This window comes from Lycorma delicatula, chromosome 11, assembly GCF_047948215.1.
Source record: "Lycorma delicatula isolate Av1 chromosome 11, ASM4794821v1, whole genome shotgun sequence".
In the NCBI taxonomy this organism is placed as follows: domain Eukaryota; kingdom Metazoa; phylum Arthropoda; class Insecta; order Hemiptera; family Fulgoridae; genus Lycorma; species Lycorma delicatula.
In genome coordinates, this window is record NC_134465.1 from 1,578,746 (window position 1) to 1,594,667 (window position 15,922).

The following is a 15,922-nucleotide window of genomic DNA, read 5'->3' on the forward strand; positions in this document are numbered from 1 at the left end:
AACTCATTAATTAAGGATCATAATTAAATTATATATATATTGCTCATAATTATAATTCGATTAAAAATTTAAAGCTCAAATATAATTAATTACACATTATATTAAATATATACACATACATTGATATAATAAAAGTAATTGTTTCAATTATAACTGATATATAATAAATGAAATTATAATAATTAAAAATATATAATTTTATTATAATAGTAATAATTATTATAATAGCAAGAATGATAAAACAAATTTTTATATAGATATATAAATGTATTGTCACTAAAAAATATTCTGGTACGACTGGAAATAATATTTAGAGTAATCAAAATATTTTTATTGAAAAAATAAATTTGTCCGATGATAATATTAATATAATTTGAATTAAAATAATTTCTTCTATAATGAAATATTATTGATGAAAAAAATATATATATACGATACAATGACATGCTAATATTAAATTAACATTTATTTTTTATAATTGTAATAAATGTTTATATATGTTATAGCTATATTGTTGTTAAGTTATTATTAAAAAATAGTTACTAATTAAATATAAGCATTATTACTAAATATACAAACACATATCTTATTTTAATAATGAAAAAATATATTCAATGTTTACTGTGACGAAGACTGGTGATTGTTACCTAAAAAAAAAGTATACAAAAATTAATTAAAACAATATTAAAAATTAGAGTTCAATTGCAGTAAGTTAATTGTTTAGGATATACAAAAAAAAAAATTGTAAGAAAAAATTGGACAACATTGTTGTCACAGAAGTAGAAGGAAGGAAATTAAGAAGTAAGTTTATGTAAGAATAAGTACAAAAAGTAATAAACTGGACTAAAGAATGGATGTAATAACATTTTTGCAAAAAATGTATTATATATTATGTATTTGTAAAGTAATTCCCTTTCTTGTTGCTGGAAAGGGGCAAAGCTTCCTGTGTGGCAAACACTGATGAAAGTTGTTAGATACTGGCTAGATTACTAGATTTGATCCAAACATATAAATATATATAAAACTGCCATGCATACAAGAATTCAATGTTGGATCTATACCAAACAGACAATGAGGCCGACATATAGTTTGGAATGGTCAACATATGTTATTGGAAATCTCCCACATCAACATGCCAGATTGCTCATGAAAGTGGCACGGTCTAACCCATCACCTCAATCCTAACAGGTTATGCCCAGGAACTATGTGCAGAAGAATTGCTGGATGCAGTACACATATTTCATTGGTACATTATCTAGCCCCAAATGTTTGATAACACCATTTAGAACAAGGAAAGCAGTGTTTAAATTGGGCAAGTTTACATAATTATTATTGTTACATTAAAACAATATCTTGTATGTGCTGTAGAAGTGGGTTTATTCCTTAATCAGAGTAGCAACTAAACATGCTGCAAAACAGCATTTGATCTACTATGTTAACTTGGGACAACATTAATGATCATATCTTCATGGGAATTGGTGCTGTGCTACATGTTTTGGATAGAGGCTCTGAACTCAATCAAATCATATAAACTCTTCTTGTCAAGATGAGGAAAGGAATTGGTTTATTACACTACACCAAACCTTACATTTTGCAACTGAAGGAGCACATTTAATAAGTACTGACCAAAATAAAACTGCAATTAATGCTGTTATCAGTTGCAGACGTACAAAAATTACTACTGCTTGTGACGAATTAATGCAGAAGGAAAATTCATACATTGTAAGGTTATAAAACAAAACTGGTTTACCAAACTGAACTCCAGGTAGAAAATTTAAACAATTTACCAAACTACAACAATCCCATACAATGGATGTAATCCCCCCTGAGGGAATAAAATGTAAGAAAAAAAAGAAGAAAATTCTACTAAATTAAAAATTTCAAGTGTGATCTGGTTATCAAAAACCTGTACACTTTATAGACAAAACAAGAGGAAGTGCAAGATGATGAAATTATAAATGAATTAAGTTAAAAAAAAAATTCAATAATGGATAATCAAATAATCACGATGAATTGGATATTCATGTTCTGAACAACCCCTCTTTTTCAAAGAACTAAACCAAAAATTAGGCAATGAAATTCACATGTATGGACGATTCAGATTCACTATTACATAGAAAATTTTCTTAGATTTCAAGGTTTCTCCTACATCAAACTGTTTTTGCACATCATGTGTACAAAAATATTTAAGTAAGATGGGGATTCTTGATTATTATCAGACGGCAAGAAAAAGAAATAGGAGGCACCTTGATGTTACTCAGTTGATAAAAGTGAGAGGATGAACAATTATTTTAATCATAACACTTAAGATAAAAAATAAATCAAATAAATAAATGCCAACCAATGAATGGTATCCTTTAGTTTTGATGGTGTCCATCCAAACTGAAAAATGTTATGCAAATTCTGGGCACAAAGAAGGGATGGCAAATGTTTTTTGATATCAAAAACAGTTGATTATATAGACAGTGGAATAACAATATATTCTCAGGCTAATTGTTAAAAACACTAAAATGATTTCATTAACGAATAAATTCTTTTTTAAGTACAACTTGAGTTATAATTAATGAAACCAAGAGTTTGTACTTTCCATATAACCACCATAGATTTAGGAATTAACAAGGGCTAAACTGGTAGCCATATATAAAGATGTAAGTTTAATTAACTTGGTAATATAAGGTAACAAACTTTATGGTAAATATTAAGCAACTAAATATATTTATTTGCTTATAAATAATTATAATTATATATTAAGTAAAAAAAAAAAATATATATATATAAAATAAATATTAATTAAAATTAATAATTACGGAAAAAAATGAGAATTTAGTAAGAGAATAATTAACATAAGCAATGATAATTATTAACTATAATATTATGATTCTCATGCAAACAAGCAAAGTATACCACAACCGATTAAAATTACTATATTTATAATAAAATCCAAAACATCAAATTCTATAAAATCATATCAACATGCATAATCCATTTCACATAGTAGTGCAATACTAACTAAATAAACCACCAAGAGTTATTATAATGTCAGTGAAACTGATTATAAATTTTCCTACATTATTGTAATGTAATAAATAAATACAAGAAAAAAGATATAAAGAGATTTCAAAACAAAAAGGAGTGTGATTTCTGAAAATTTAAAAAAATGAAAATAAATTAAATCAAACAATCTAACACGTTAAAATATATGCAGCAAAGGAAAATGAAATGCTAATCCAGTTTTTAATGATTATTTTGTACAGAAACAATGTGTAGTTATAATAGCTATGAATGGAACTATTCACAACATATGAGAACCATACAAAATTACTCCCTACATACAACAGGAATATAATCAATGGATTGTTACACAGCTGTAAGCGGCACACCATTAAATTATTAACATACGCAAAATTAAAAAAAAAATTAATATAATACACAAAAAACAGGTAAAATTAGCGTCATTGGAATGGGTATATTCTTTAATTTCGAAATAAAATTGCAAATCCAAATAAAAAAAAATTAGCTGAAGTTTTTTTAAAGTAATTCAAATTTTTTCAACACATTAACTGCTGTGGGGGTCACCTGTGACCAGATTTATGTTTATTGCATTAGGCCATGGGGGGGTCAACCGTAACTGGAAAAAGATCTATCTTTAAGTTGCTGTACTTCACTGCCGGGCACATAAACTTTGTATTTTACTATTTGCGGTGGCCGGCATAACCTATTTGTATAATACTACAACTTGGCTTTCAAAAATGTTTTCTGTGTGACTATTGAGAGGTCCATAATTAGGGAGGTAAAAATGACATAGAATGATACTTAATAGAATATAGAAATACCTTTTATTTTTTAACTCTTTGTACATGTATTTAAAAAAAAAATGAAATATGTAAAATACAAATGATTTTTAAGCAATATATAAAATAATGTTTTTTTTTTTTTTTTAAATATAACAAAAACGTAAGAGTCAAGTTAGAAAAAATTAAATGTACAAGATCAGTAGAACCAGCAAACAATAATGAGGCTATGAGGGACATTCAGCTCAAAATGTTTTGTTTTTAGCATATTTCCTGTTGTGTCCTATCTCAATATATCATTTTTGCCATCACTTTCTTTTCTTCCTAACTGTAGCTTTGCGTTTTAGTTCATGTTTCAAATGTCTAGGTCTAAAAGTCAAAACATTTTCCTGATGATTAGGACCATAATTTTTTTTCTAGTGATTAGATTGTGAAGAATCATTGCATTTACAATGGCGTGTTTAATAGCAGTTCAATGCCTAATTTTCTAAACAACTTGAGGGTTTTTCTCAGTTATGATGAAAAGGCGCTCATTTTATCTGATAAATCTATTGGACATTTTGTTTGGTTGTAATCGTGTACAATTTTCGGTTTGTATTTTTCTTGTCCTCTTTTGTTAGTAGTCTTCACAAATTTTTTAGAATGTTTTGTTGATAATAACAAAACATTAAAACGTCTCATTTATCCTTCCACTTCAAACTGTTATACCGCTTTTTTTTTAGCCCTGTATTCTCCAGTTTTCAATTTTGTCTGCATTACTTCTTTCAGTGAATTTTTCCTTTTTTTTCTAGGTGTGTCAACTAAATGTGATTCATTTTTCACTAATTTTCTAAGAAGTCAACAATCATGTACCAGCTGTGTGTATACATTGTCAAAAGTTTTTACCTGCATGCATTTGAAGTTTATGCGTATAATGTGGAACACTGCATAATTTGAAGACCTTTATGCCATACTTGTACCTTTTTTGTTTGTTATACTGCTTAAATATTATTTTGCCGCAAAATGGCACCATGTTCTCATCAATACAATTTCAAGCACTGTAAGAAATTCATTGTTTAAAAATTCCAGATGATTTCTCTCTGTGACACACTGTTCTAGTACAAAAGAGCTTACTAATTACAGCTGTTTTTAATAATAAAGTTGAAAATTTTTTATTTTCCATACATTTTATTACATCCATTTATTCAGAATTAAACAATCTACAAGTTTTGATAGTAAAACTTACATATTTATCAGCCATTTAACAAAGTTATTGTAATTCAAACCTAAAAAACTTGTTTTTTATTACCAAATTTTTCTGCTTTACATTGGATATCTTGAAAACTACACAATTCTGAAACTTATTTAATTTGATTTTTCAGGTCAAAAGGCATAAGAAACCATCAAGTTTACCCCTTATATGACTTGAAAATTTCAGTATGACCTCATTTCATCACGGAGGAACTGAAATCCGAACAAAATTTTTTGCTAGCTATAATTCTATAACAAGCGTTTATTGACTAAATTTGTTAACAACTTTTTCCTTATTTGAAGCTTTGAAATCAGTTCCAAAATTACTTTTCGTTCCTCCTGAATCACTCTATAATGGAACTGTGTAAAATTGGTTAGCTAAAGAAAAATTATTTATGAAAGGGAACATCACTTCTGATTGGAGATTGGTCCTTTGTATGGGATAGCTGAGCAATTTACTTTTTGATTCAGTATGATAAATGAGAGAGCCAAGTTATAGAATAATGTTTTCAGCAATATATTACTAATGGTTAAAAAACAAAACATCTGACAAAAGAAACGGTCAGAAACTACACATAAGAATGATATTAATTAGTGAATTCTTTTTTTATCAATAGGTAATTAAAGTGGGAATCAATATGTTTGATCATATATCTTGAAAGACAGGAAAAAAAGCTTTACGTTCATAACAAATAAAAAATATTTTTAAACAAATTGTAGTTTTTGTTTAAAATATCTTTTTATAAAAATTATTCTTCCGTCTACAAATTATTAGGAAAAAACATAAAATGATATTACCAAATTATTTATTTTATATAATTAAAAGACAAAAAAAAATTATCTGAATTGAAATTTACTCCATTTTTCAAAATTGATTTCAAAGGCTAAAAAATGTAAATGGTATTTATGATTTAAATATATTTAGAACCAAAAAAATAATTATTCTTAGTAGCATAACTTTACTAATTATTACAAGTAGCTTTAAAAGAAAAAATAACACCTCATGTTTGTTATAAGACACTAGTAATAAAAGATGCACATTTTTAAAGGATGAAACAACCACATTTAATTTTTTTAAATTTTATCTTAGTACATAAATTACAACTCCTACCTACACATGAACTACAATTCTGATGTCACATGCGAGGTGTAGATGCAAACAAAAATATGAAAAACAATGAATTTCATGTTATAAACATAAAAAAACAAAATAGAATTTATTTACTGTAACGATAGCTTTAAAAGCAATTTAAAATACTACTTCTTATTGTTGCGAAAGATTTTTTTTTACAAAGATTTGTTGGGGAGTTTAAATGACAACTAAATATTTTGCAGTATTAGTAAGGAATGTATAACTGCAACTAGAATTCAGTTATTACAAATAGAATCAATCTCCTATATAATATACAACTATGAAACAATATTTTTAAATAAAATTTAAGATCATTTACAGAATTAAGTTTTAATTTTAAATTAAATCTTACATTTTGTTTTTTTTGTACACTATAAATAAATTTAAAAAAAAATTCTCTAAAAAATAAAAACTAATATATATTAGTTTAACATATTCCTCCAGAAATATTAGATTTAAATATCTTTTATTACCTGTCAAAGACCAATCAATAAACTGATTGTATGGTTGTGAAGTCTTTGTAGTAACTAAAGAGGAAAATTCTTCATTTTTATAATTACGTTGTGGTAACACTGATTGAGAATGACGATTAAGCTGATTATGATGATGATGATGATGATAATGGGATGAATGATAAGATGAATGATGTTGTATTACTCCTGAACATAAATCCAATAAATTGCTCACAAAATAAAAAAATAAAAAATAAAATAAACAAAAATAAAAGTTACGAGAAAAATTAAAAGAAAAGAAGATAGCTTTTCCCCATTTCTTGCCATATTTTAAGTTAAATACTACTAAATTATTAAAAAAATAAAAAAAATAGATTAAAATCAATTTATCAATCAATATACTGATTAGCAATATTATTTCACGTACTAGTTAAATGTCTAATTTAAGATCCTCTATGTACATTAGTCCATAGACAAAGAAAATCCTGCAATTTTTCAAAATAGGATAATAGTTTTTAACAGAAAAAACATTTAAGTTTTTAATTTAAAAATATTTTAGTATTTTTCCAATTAATAAAAAAAAAATCCTAATGCATACTTGTCTCCTAAGGCAAAAATTCAAAAGATTCAACTTTTATTTTGAGTATAACAACTTAATTCATATTTTTAAATGCTACAATGAGACATTATGAAAAAGAGCTGGAGAATTAATGTATTAAGAAATATGGTCCATTATCTCCTAACATGTACATTACATGCAGAATGCAGTTATTGGAGTGAAAAAGTTTGAAACTGGAAAAGTAAAGCAAGTAGAAAAGTGGTATGTGTTAATTAGGAGTGTAGTGATGTGGAGGAAAAATAATTTATTGCAGCATATATTATATACACCTTGATCTCCTGAGCAAATGTGGATGGGTTGGATAACTATGGAGGTAGGAGGTATGAGATAGTCTTTAGTTAGGATTGTCCAGAACTCATTTTCCTCAAGTAGTCATTCAAAAAGCCTTATGCAGGACTAGCATGTTATTAGGTAAAATAATAGCTTCTAACAGTTTATGGTTATTTATTTATTGATTTTTTTAAATTCTGATAACACAACATATGGATAGAATTTCGATTAATAATAACACCTATAGTATTTCTGTTGCTTACAAAGCAAAATTTCTGGGTGTTTTATTAGATGGTAGTTCTCATAGGATGAATAAAAAAACTGATGTGATTTGTAATAAAATCAAATCATACTGTTCTAAAGTGCCTAAAAAAATGTTAAGCTTCTCATCATAATTAAATATTTGTCAGGGTTCCCTCAAAACGTTAGAACAAAATTGGGCTGTCAGATCATTATCTGGCCATTAATATAAATCATGTGGCCTATATCTTTAAAATTAAATATAACTTATCCTTGTCTATGCCTCTGTCGCCATTTTTAATAATTTGCTGAATCATTTGAAAAATCTTCCTACAAAGTTATTTAAAATAGTACTAATTAAAAAAAACAAAACATGATTTATATAGATCCTGTTCAACATACACATAAAAATGTGCTCAACATAACTTTCAAAAGCCACTTCTGAATTGTGAATTATTTTGTAGTAATTTTTTTCTCATATTTAATGTATTTATTTTAACATTATTCGATATGTCTGTATTTATATAATTAATATGGGATTTAAAGACATCAATTTTTTATCTTCTCATTTGTTATCATATATTGATGTGATCTATATACTGTACTTTTACATTTTTATGAGAATAAATATTTATTTATTATGCTTTGAAGCTAGTGCATAGGTATGTGAAACGGAAATTCTGAAGAGTGAAAATTGCCAAACCTGAGACCTTTTGTTTTTGAAAGATTGAGAGATTTTACTACTACAGGAATGAAGATAATAAATAAATATAGGTTAATAAATATAATTAAATTACTAACCAGCAGATTGACTGATATATTGTGTTAATTTATAGTAGTAAATAGCGAAGGCTAAGTCATTATAGAAATATAACAACAAATACAGATAATACGTACACAAATAATATAAGTACAGTAATACACTCTGATGCATTCATTTTTATTTCAATCTCGACCAGAATACTAAAAAAAAGAAAAAGTAAAGAAGTAGCTATTATTATTAGTTCAATTCATATATTAATAACAGCTTCCTATATATGAAAGTTATTAATTCAAAGTTTATTTCATTAAACATAAATAATTTATCATACGTGTATTACATATAAAGATTTTACTATAATAAATGGATGTTGAAAATACTGAAAACCATGAAAAAAATTACTAAAAACCAGAAACCAGGCAGCCATTTTGATCATTTATATATAAAAAAAATAACAGATTAAAAAATAAAAGCAACTGCTGACAAAACCATGTTCTGATGGGTAATTATAAGTTTCAGTAACTAGACTGTTTTTAAGCTAATTTTACACATTCAATAGGGATTGCTGAAAACAATACTTCTTTGATCAATAGTTTTATTGCAAACTAAACACTAGTAGGAATACTAGTTTTGTAGTTAATAAAAAATAGTATATTTGTTAATTATAATTTCTTCATTTTCATTACTTCATGTAACACCGAGGTGATATTGTTTAACACTTTCAAAAAGGACGTTAGTTCTAAATTTCAGTCATTTTTTCAAAAATAATTTTAGCAACTCTAGTTTCAAAATTTATAATGGTTGTATTAATATTACAAAACAAAATAAATTTAAATGTAAAACTAAAAATAAATAATTTTAACTTTCTTTTCTTATTTAAAACATACTACTATAAATTTAACTTAAAAAAAAAAGAACACAAAAATACTGTGCTCAATTGAATAATAAAAATATAATCTATCAAGTAAATTTTCAACAAACAATCTACAATGTACACGAAACTTACAAATTAGTAAATAATTTTAAATAAAGCTTTAATTTCCTCCACTTTATGAGCTACACCCAATATGACTTATAATATAAACAAGTTTTTTTTAAATGAAAGGTAAAAAAACTGATGCCTAGATGAATTGGTTATATAATTAATTATTATGGATGTCTTAAAACAATCACTCAACAACTAACTTGTTAATCTCTAATAAACAACAAATCCTGACTATACACATTAGGACAAATAGTAATGTACAGTAATGTACAAATGTAATGTCAAATAATTGAAAAAGAAACAGTCAACTTTTTTAAGGTAAATGGATGTTGAAATAAACTGAAAATTATGAATGTGCTCGTAAAAATTGTTTCAAAAAAAATATAAAGAAATACTAAAATTTAGATTATTAATATATTAAAAATTAATAAATTAACAATTAATATAATCCACCTTACTAGCACACTGAATCTTTAATATATAAGATTTTTTTTATTGTACTTAGCTGTGAATTTGTGAAATGACTGAACTTTTTCTAGTCATTAAACATTATTACGATATCATTATATATGAAACACTAGCATCCCCTGCCGTTACTTCATCCACACTGTATGTGTATAGAATTTCAAAAATTGGAAATAGTTTTTTAAAAATAATTATGTGTGGGCTCTCTCTCTCTCTTAGAGTTATCACTCTACTCACAACTTATATTGCATTTCTTAAAGTCTGAAATTGATTTTGAGCCGAGTATAGATGTTGCTCTTCAGGACTTTGAGCATGCTTTGGTGTAGATTCATGTAGTTGTTATAACCTTATAAGTTCTTCCTCCTATCTACAACCTTGCCAACTTATGCGTTATGAAAGTATTAATACCAAATTGAAAGTCGAATCTAAGTCGATTACATGCATGGCTTACCCTGATGGAAGTTTTTAGTTCAAGATATATAAATCTAAGTGTGCAACTTTACTCCTGTGAGGATTAATTCTCGTGGGTTGCTACCTGATTAGACAATGACATTTAATTTTAGTAAAGCACATAATAATGTTCTGAAGAAGTCAATAATGATATTGAAATTCAATATCCTCAAACCATCAAATATTTGTTAAATAAGTAATAGTCTTCATTTTCTTTGAGATTTTATAATCAACTAATTTGTGTTTACATACTTACTGATTTTTTATAGACAATGAAATTAAATGCAGTAAATCACATAATAATTGTCTGAAGTATTGACAAATACAATGATTGATATAAACAACATTAAATTTAGCAAAATAAATTCTTTTTTTTTTTTGTCTTCAGTCATTTGACTGGTTTGATGCAGCTCTCCAAGATTTCCTATCTAGTGCTAGTCGTTTCATTTCAGAATACCCCCTACATCCTACATCCCTAACAATTTGTTTTACATATTCCAAAACTTAGCCTGCCTACACAATTTTTCCCTTCTACCTGTCCTTCCAATATTAAAGCGACTACTCCAGGATGCCAGGATGCTCAGGATTCTTAGTATGTGGCCTATAAGTCTGCTCTTCTTTTAACTACATTTTTCCAAATGCTTCTTTCTTCATCTATTTGCCGCAATACCTCTTCATTTGTCACTTTATCCACCCATCTTATTTTTAACATTCTCCTATAGCACCACATTTCAAAAGCTTCTAATCTTTTCTTCTCAGATACTCCGATTGTCCAAGTTTCACTTCCATATAAAGCGACACTCCAAACATACACTTTCAAAAATCTTTTCCTGACATTTAAATTAATTTTTGATGTAAACAAACTATATTTCTTACTGAAGGCTCGTTTAGCTTGTGCTATTCGGCATTTTATATCGCTCCTGCTTCGTCCATCTTTAGTAATTCTACTTCCCAAATAACAAAATTCTTCTACCTCCATAATCTTTTCTCCTCCTATTTTCACATTCAGTGGTCCATCTTTGTTATTTCTACTACATCTCATTACTTTTGTTTTGTTCTTGTTTATTTTCATGCGATAGTTCTTGCGTAGGGCTTCATCTATGCCGTTCATTGTTTCTTCTAAATCCTTTTTACTCTCGGCTAGAATTACTATATCATCAGCAAATAGTAGCATCTTTAACTTTTCACCTTGTGCTGTTACTCCGAATCTAAATTGTTCTTTAACATCATTAACTGCTAGTTCCATGTAAAGATTAAAAAGTAACGGAGATAGGGAACATCCTTGTCGGACTCCCTTTCTTATTACAGCTTCTTTCTTATGTTCTTCAATTGTTATTGTTGCTGTTTGGTTCCTGTACATGTTAGCAATTGTTCTTCTATCTCTGTATTTGAACCCTAATTTTTTTAAAATGCTGAACATTTTATTCCAGTCTACGTTATCGAATGCCTTTTCTAGGTCTATAAACGCCAAGTATGTTGGTTTGTTTTTCTTTAATCTTCCCTCTACTATTAATCTGAGGCCTAAAATTACTTCCCTTGTCCCTATACTTTTCCTGAAACCAAATTGGTCTTCTCCTAACACTTCTTCCACTCTCCTCTCAATTCTTCTGTATAGAATTCTGGTTAGATTTTTGATGCATGACTAGTTAAACTAATTGTTCTGTATTCTTCACATTTATCTGCCCCTGCTTTCTTTGGTATCATGACTATAACACTTTTTTTGAAGTCCGATGGAAATTCCCCTTTTTCATAAATATTACACACCAGTTTGTATAATCTCTCAATCGCTTCCTCACCTGCACTGCGCAGTAATTCTACAGGTATTATGTCTATTCCAGGAGCCTTTATGCTATTTAAATCTTTTAATGCTCTCTTAAATTCAGATCTCAGTATTGTTTCTCCCATTTCATCCTCCTCAACTTCCTTTTCTTCCTCTATAACACCATTTTCTAATTCATTTCCTCCGTTTAACTCTTCAATATATTCCACCCATCTATCGATTTTACCTTTCGTATTATATATTGGTGTACCATCTTTGTTTAACACATTATTAGATTTTAATTTATGTACCCCAAAATTTTCCTTAACTTTCCTGTATGCTCCGTCTATTTTACCAATGTTCATTTCTCTTTCCACTTCTGAACACTTTTCTTTAATCTACTCTTCTTTCGCCAGTTTGCACTTCCTGTTTATAGCATTTCTTAATTGCCGACAGTTCCTTTTACTTTCTTCATCACTAGCATTCTTATATTTTCTACGTTCATCTATCAGCTGCAATATATCGTCTGAAACCCAAGGTTTTCTACCAGTTCTCTTTATTCCGCCTAAGTTTGCTTCTGCTGATTTAAGAATTTCCTTTTTAACATTCTCCCATTCTTCTTCTACATTTTCTACCTTATCTTTTTTACTCAGACCTCTTGCGATGTCCTCCTCAAAAATCTTCTTTACCTCCTCTTCCTCAAGCTTCTCTAAATTCCACCGATTCATCTGACACCTTTTCTTCAGGTTTTTAAACCCCAATCTACATTTCATTATCACCAAATTATGGTCGCTATCAATGTCTGCTCCAGGGTAAGTTTTGCAGTCAACGAGTTGTTTTCTAAATCTTTGCTTAACCATGATATAATCTATCTGATACCTTGCAGTATCGCCTGGCTTTTTCCAAGTGTATATTCTTCTATTATCATTTTTAAATTGTGTGTTGGCAATTACTAAATTATACTTTGTGCAAAACTCTATAAGTCGGTCCCCTCTTTCATTCCTTTTGCCCAGCCCGTATTCCCCCATCATATTTCCTTCCTTGCCTTTTCTAATGCTTGCATTCCAATCTCCAACTATTATTAAATTTTCATCTCCTTTTACGTGTTTAATTGCTTCATCAATCTCTTCCTATACACACTCTACCTCATCATCATCATGGGCGCTTGTAGGCGTATAGACGTTAACAATCGTTGTCGGTTTAGGTTTTGATTTTATCCTTATTACAATGATTCTATCGCTATGCGTTTTGACTGAAATAAGTTCTATGTTATTTATTTATATATTTTTTTTATTTATGATTTCTATAGTAGCAACTGGTGAGGTTTAAACAGTGAAACATTCCAAGGGTCATAAGAACACTACAGTTAAAATTTTGTAATATTGGTTCTGTAGTTTTCACAATTATAAGGAACAAACAAAAAAACATCTCTTTATGGTAGCGAGATAAAGTAACTCGTATATTACTTTAAGTTCATTGTTATTATTAAAAAGTTTTAAATCATAATAACTTAATTCATAAATTAAATATTTATCCTTAATAATAAATTGTTTATTCTTAGATATTTGATTTTTTATCATAATAATAGCTATACAACATTTTTATTATGTGAGGTTTGTCCAAAAAGTAAGTATACTGATTTTTCTAACAGGTAATGTAAAACGTCCTTGATGTATAACAGCATGTACGTGTTACCTTGTTTCAACTGGATCAGTTGAGTCAGTTACAGGCTACTGCTGTTCAGGTATGGTCATGTTTTACAACCTTGTTATGTTTACAAGGGAGAAAATATTGAATAACATTACGCTATCAAATTTTGTGTGTCTGCCACAGAAATATTTAATTTTTTAACCAAAGCTTATGAAGATGCCACTCTATCGAGAACTATGGTTTTTAAGTGGCACAAAGCTTCCAAAGAGAGCTGAAAAAATTTTGAAGATGGCCCTTGTTCTGGAAGACCAACCTTGTCAACAAACAATGAAAGTGGTATGAGCTGTGCATTGTGCACAAAGAATTTGTACCTCCAGGACAGACAGTTAATAGTGCATTTTACAAAGATGTCTTGGAAAGACTTTGAAAATGGGTCCAGCGAGTCCATATGGACATTGCACATGATTGTGGGTGCTGCACCACAATAACGGCCAGCTCACACTTCACTTTTAATTCGAGAATTTCTGGTAAAGAAAAACATTCCCTTACTTTCACAGCCTCCTTACAGCCCAGATCTAGCTCCATGCAATTTCTAATTCTTTACTAAATTGAAGTTGAAGTTGAAGGGTCATCATTTTGGGATGATGGAAAACATAAAAAAGACTGTAACCAATGATGAGCTACACACACTTAAGGAAAATGACATCCGGTATTGCTATGAACAGTGGAAGAAATGAAACCACTGTAATTTTCCAAGGGTCATACTTCGGAGATAACTTGTAATTTCAGTTAAATCCAGTAGATAATTAAATAAAAAATCAGTATACTTACTTTTGGGATAAACCTTGTGTGTATAAAAATATATAAACATATACACACTTTTCTGAAAATTCAAATAATTCATTAACGTATTGACCACTGTGTTAATAATATTTAATATTATATGAAATATAAACTATCAAAACAGTACTTAGATAAGTTTAACTTACATTAATTCCAATAATCAATTTTTTGCAGGATCCTGCACTTTCAGTAAGTATTCAGTTCAATAATTACATTAAAACATACAGTTTTTTGTAATTATGTATTTGTCAAAATTGTTACTTTTTTATAAAACTTGAAGTTTTTATGAACATAAGTAAATTTTGCTGTCCAGGACTGGACAACGTATAAATTTACAAATTATAAAAAACAGTATGTTTAAATTTAATTATAGAATTCAGTTGCAACTGAAGATGGGGGATCCTGGGAAAATCAATTATAGGAATTAATATGTTAAGTTTAACTTATCAACTACTGGTATTTCGCATAATATTAAATATATATAAGTATAGGATCTATCCACTGATTTCCAGTTACAATTGAAATAAACTGTTTACTCTTACTTATATGGAGCATTTATACAGTAGCCACTAATAATCTATTAACTTGTTCTATGCTTATCTGCTGTCCATTCTGTTCAGCAGTGGTAGGAACCTGTCATCACTGGTTCTGCCAAATAGGTTGGTGTGCTTAATGTTATGTCAAACACATTCGGCAACCTTACAAGAAGAAACAATTTCAGGAAGGCACTACTCAAATTATATGTTAAAAAAATGTAGAAGTAAGCTAAGTTATATTTTTCTTTAGAAATGGAAACAATATAAAACGAAGAATATGGGGATAAACAAAAAGGTGAAGTTACTCTGAATGAAAATGACTTAAATCTACAAAATAACTTGTTAATTAAATGAACTATATAAAATCAAGTAGCATGTCCTCAACTATAATAATTTACTGAAGTTTAAAAATGTTAAAATAATTTTGTTAACAAGAGATGTTAAATTGATAGAAAAAAAAAAAAAAAAAACTGATTAATATTCGAGAGATGGAAACAGGAACAATAAAGAGACAGCAGAAATAAAATTTCAGTCAAATGCAATAAAAATGAAGCAAAAAAAAAAGTTAATAAACATAGAAATTAAAAGTAATCTACTGTATGCACCTATCAACAAATTTTAAAACTACAAAAAAGTAACCAGAGACAAATTTTTTTATACATTTCAGGCAAAAGATATAAATTAAGAAATACAAACATCTAACAAAAATATCATTCAATGTTACATATATAAAACCGTAA

The 15,922-nt window shown here is 28.0% G+C and overlaps 1 protein-coding gene across 4 annotated transcripts in view; it reads right to left on the reverse strand.

Moving 5' to 3' along the window:
- Positions 1 to 361: 361 nt before the first annotated feature.
- Positions 362 to 15,922, reverse strand: part of yem (yemanuclein) — a 182,062-nt gene continuing 166,501 nt past the window's right edge. For 2 of the 4 annotated variants that reach the window (XM_075378485.1, XM_075378484.1), the window contains 2 exons: positions 6,627 to 6,812; positions 362 to 647 (listed from right to left, as the gene is read on the reverse strand). In XM_075378485.1, the coding sequence (XP_075234600.1) occupies positions 619 to 647; positions 6,627 to 6,812 (215 nt within the window). In that variant the 3' untranslated portion in view covers positions 362 to 618. Of the gene's footprint in view, positions 648 to 6,626; positions 6,813 to 8,631; positions 8,698 to 15,922 lie in introns of all 4 variants that reach the window. The other 2 variants (XM_075378487.1, XM_075378486.1) reach the window with 2 other exon arrangements.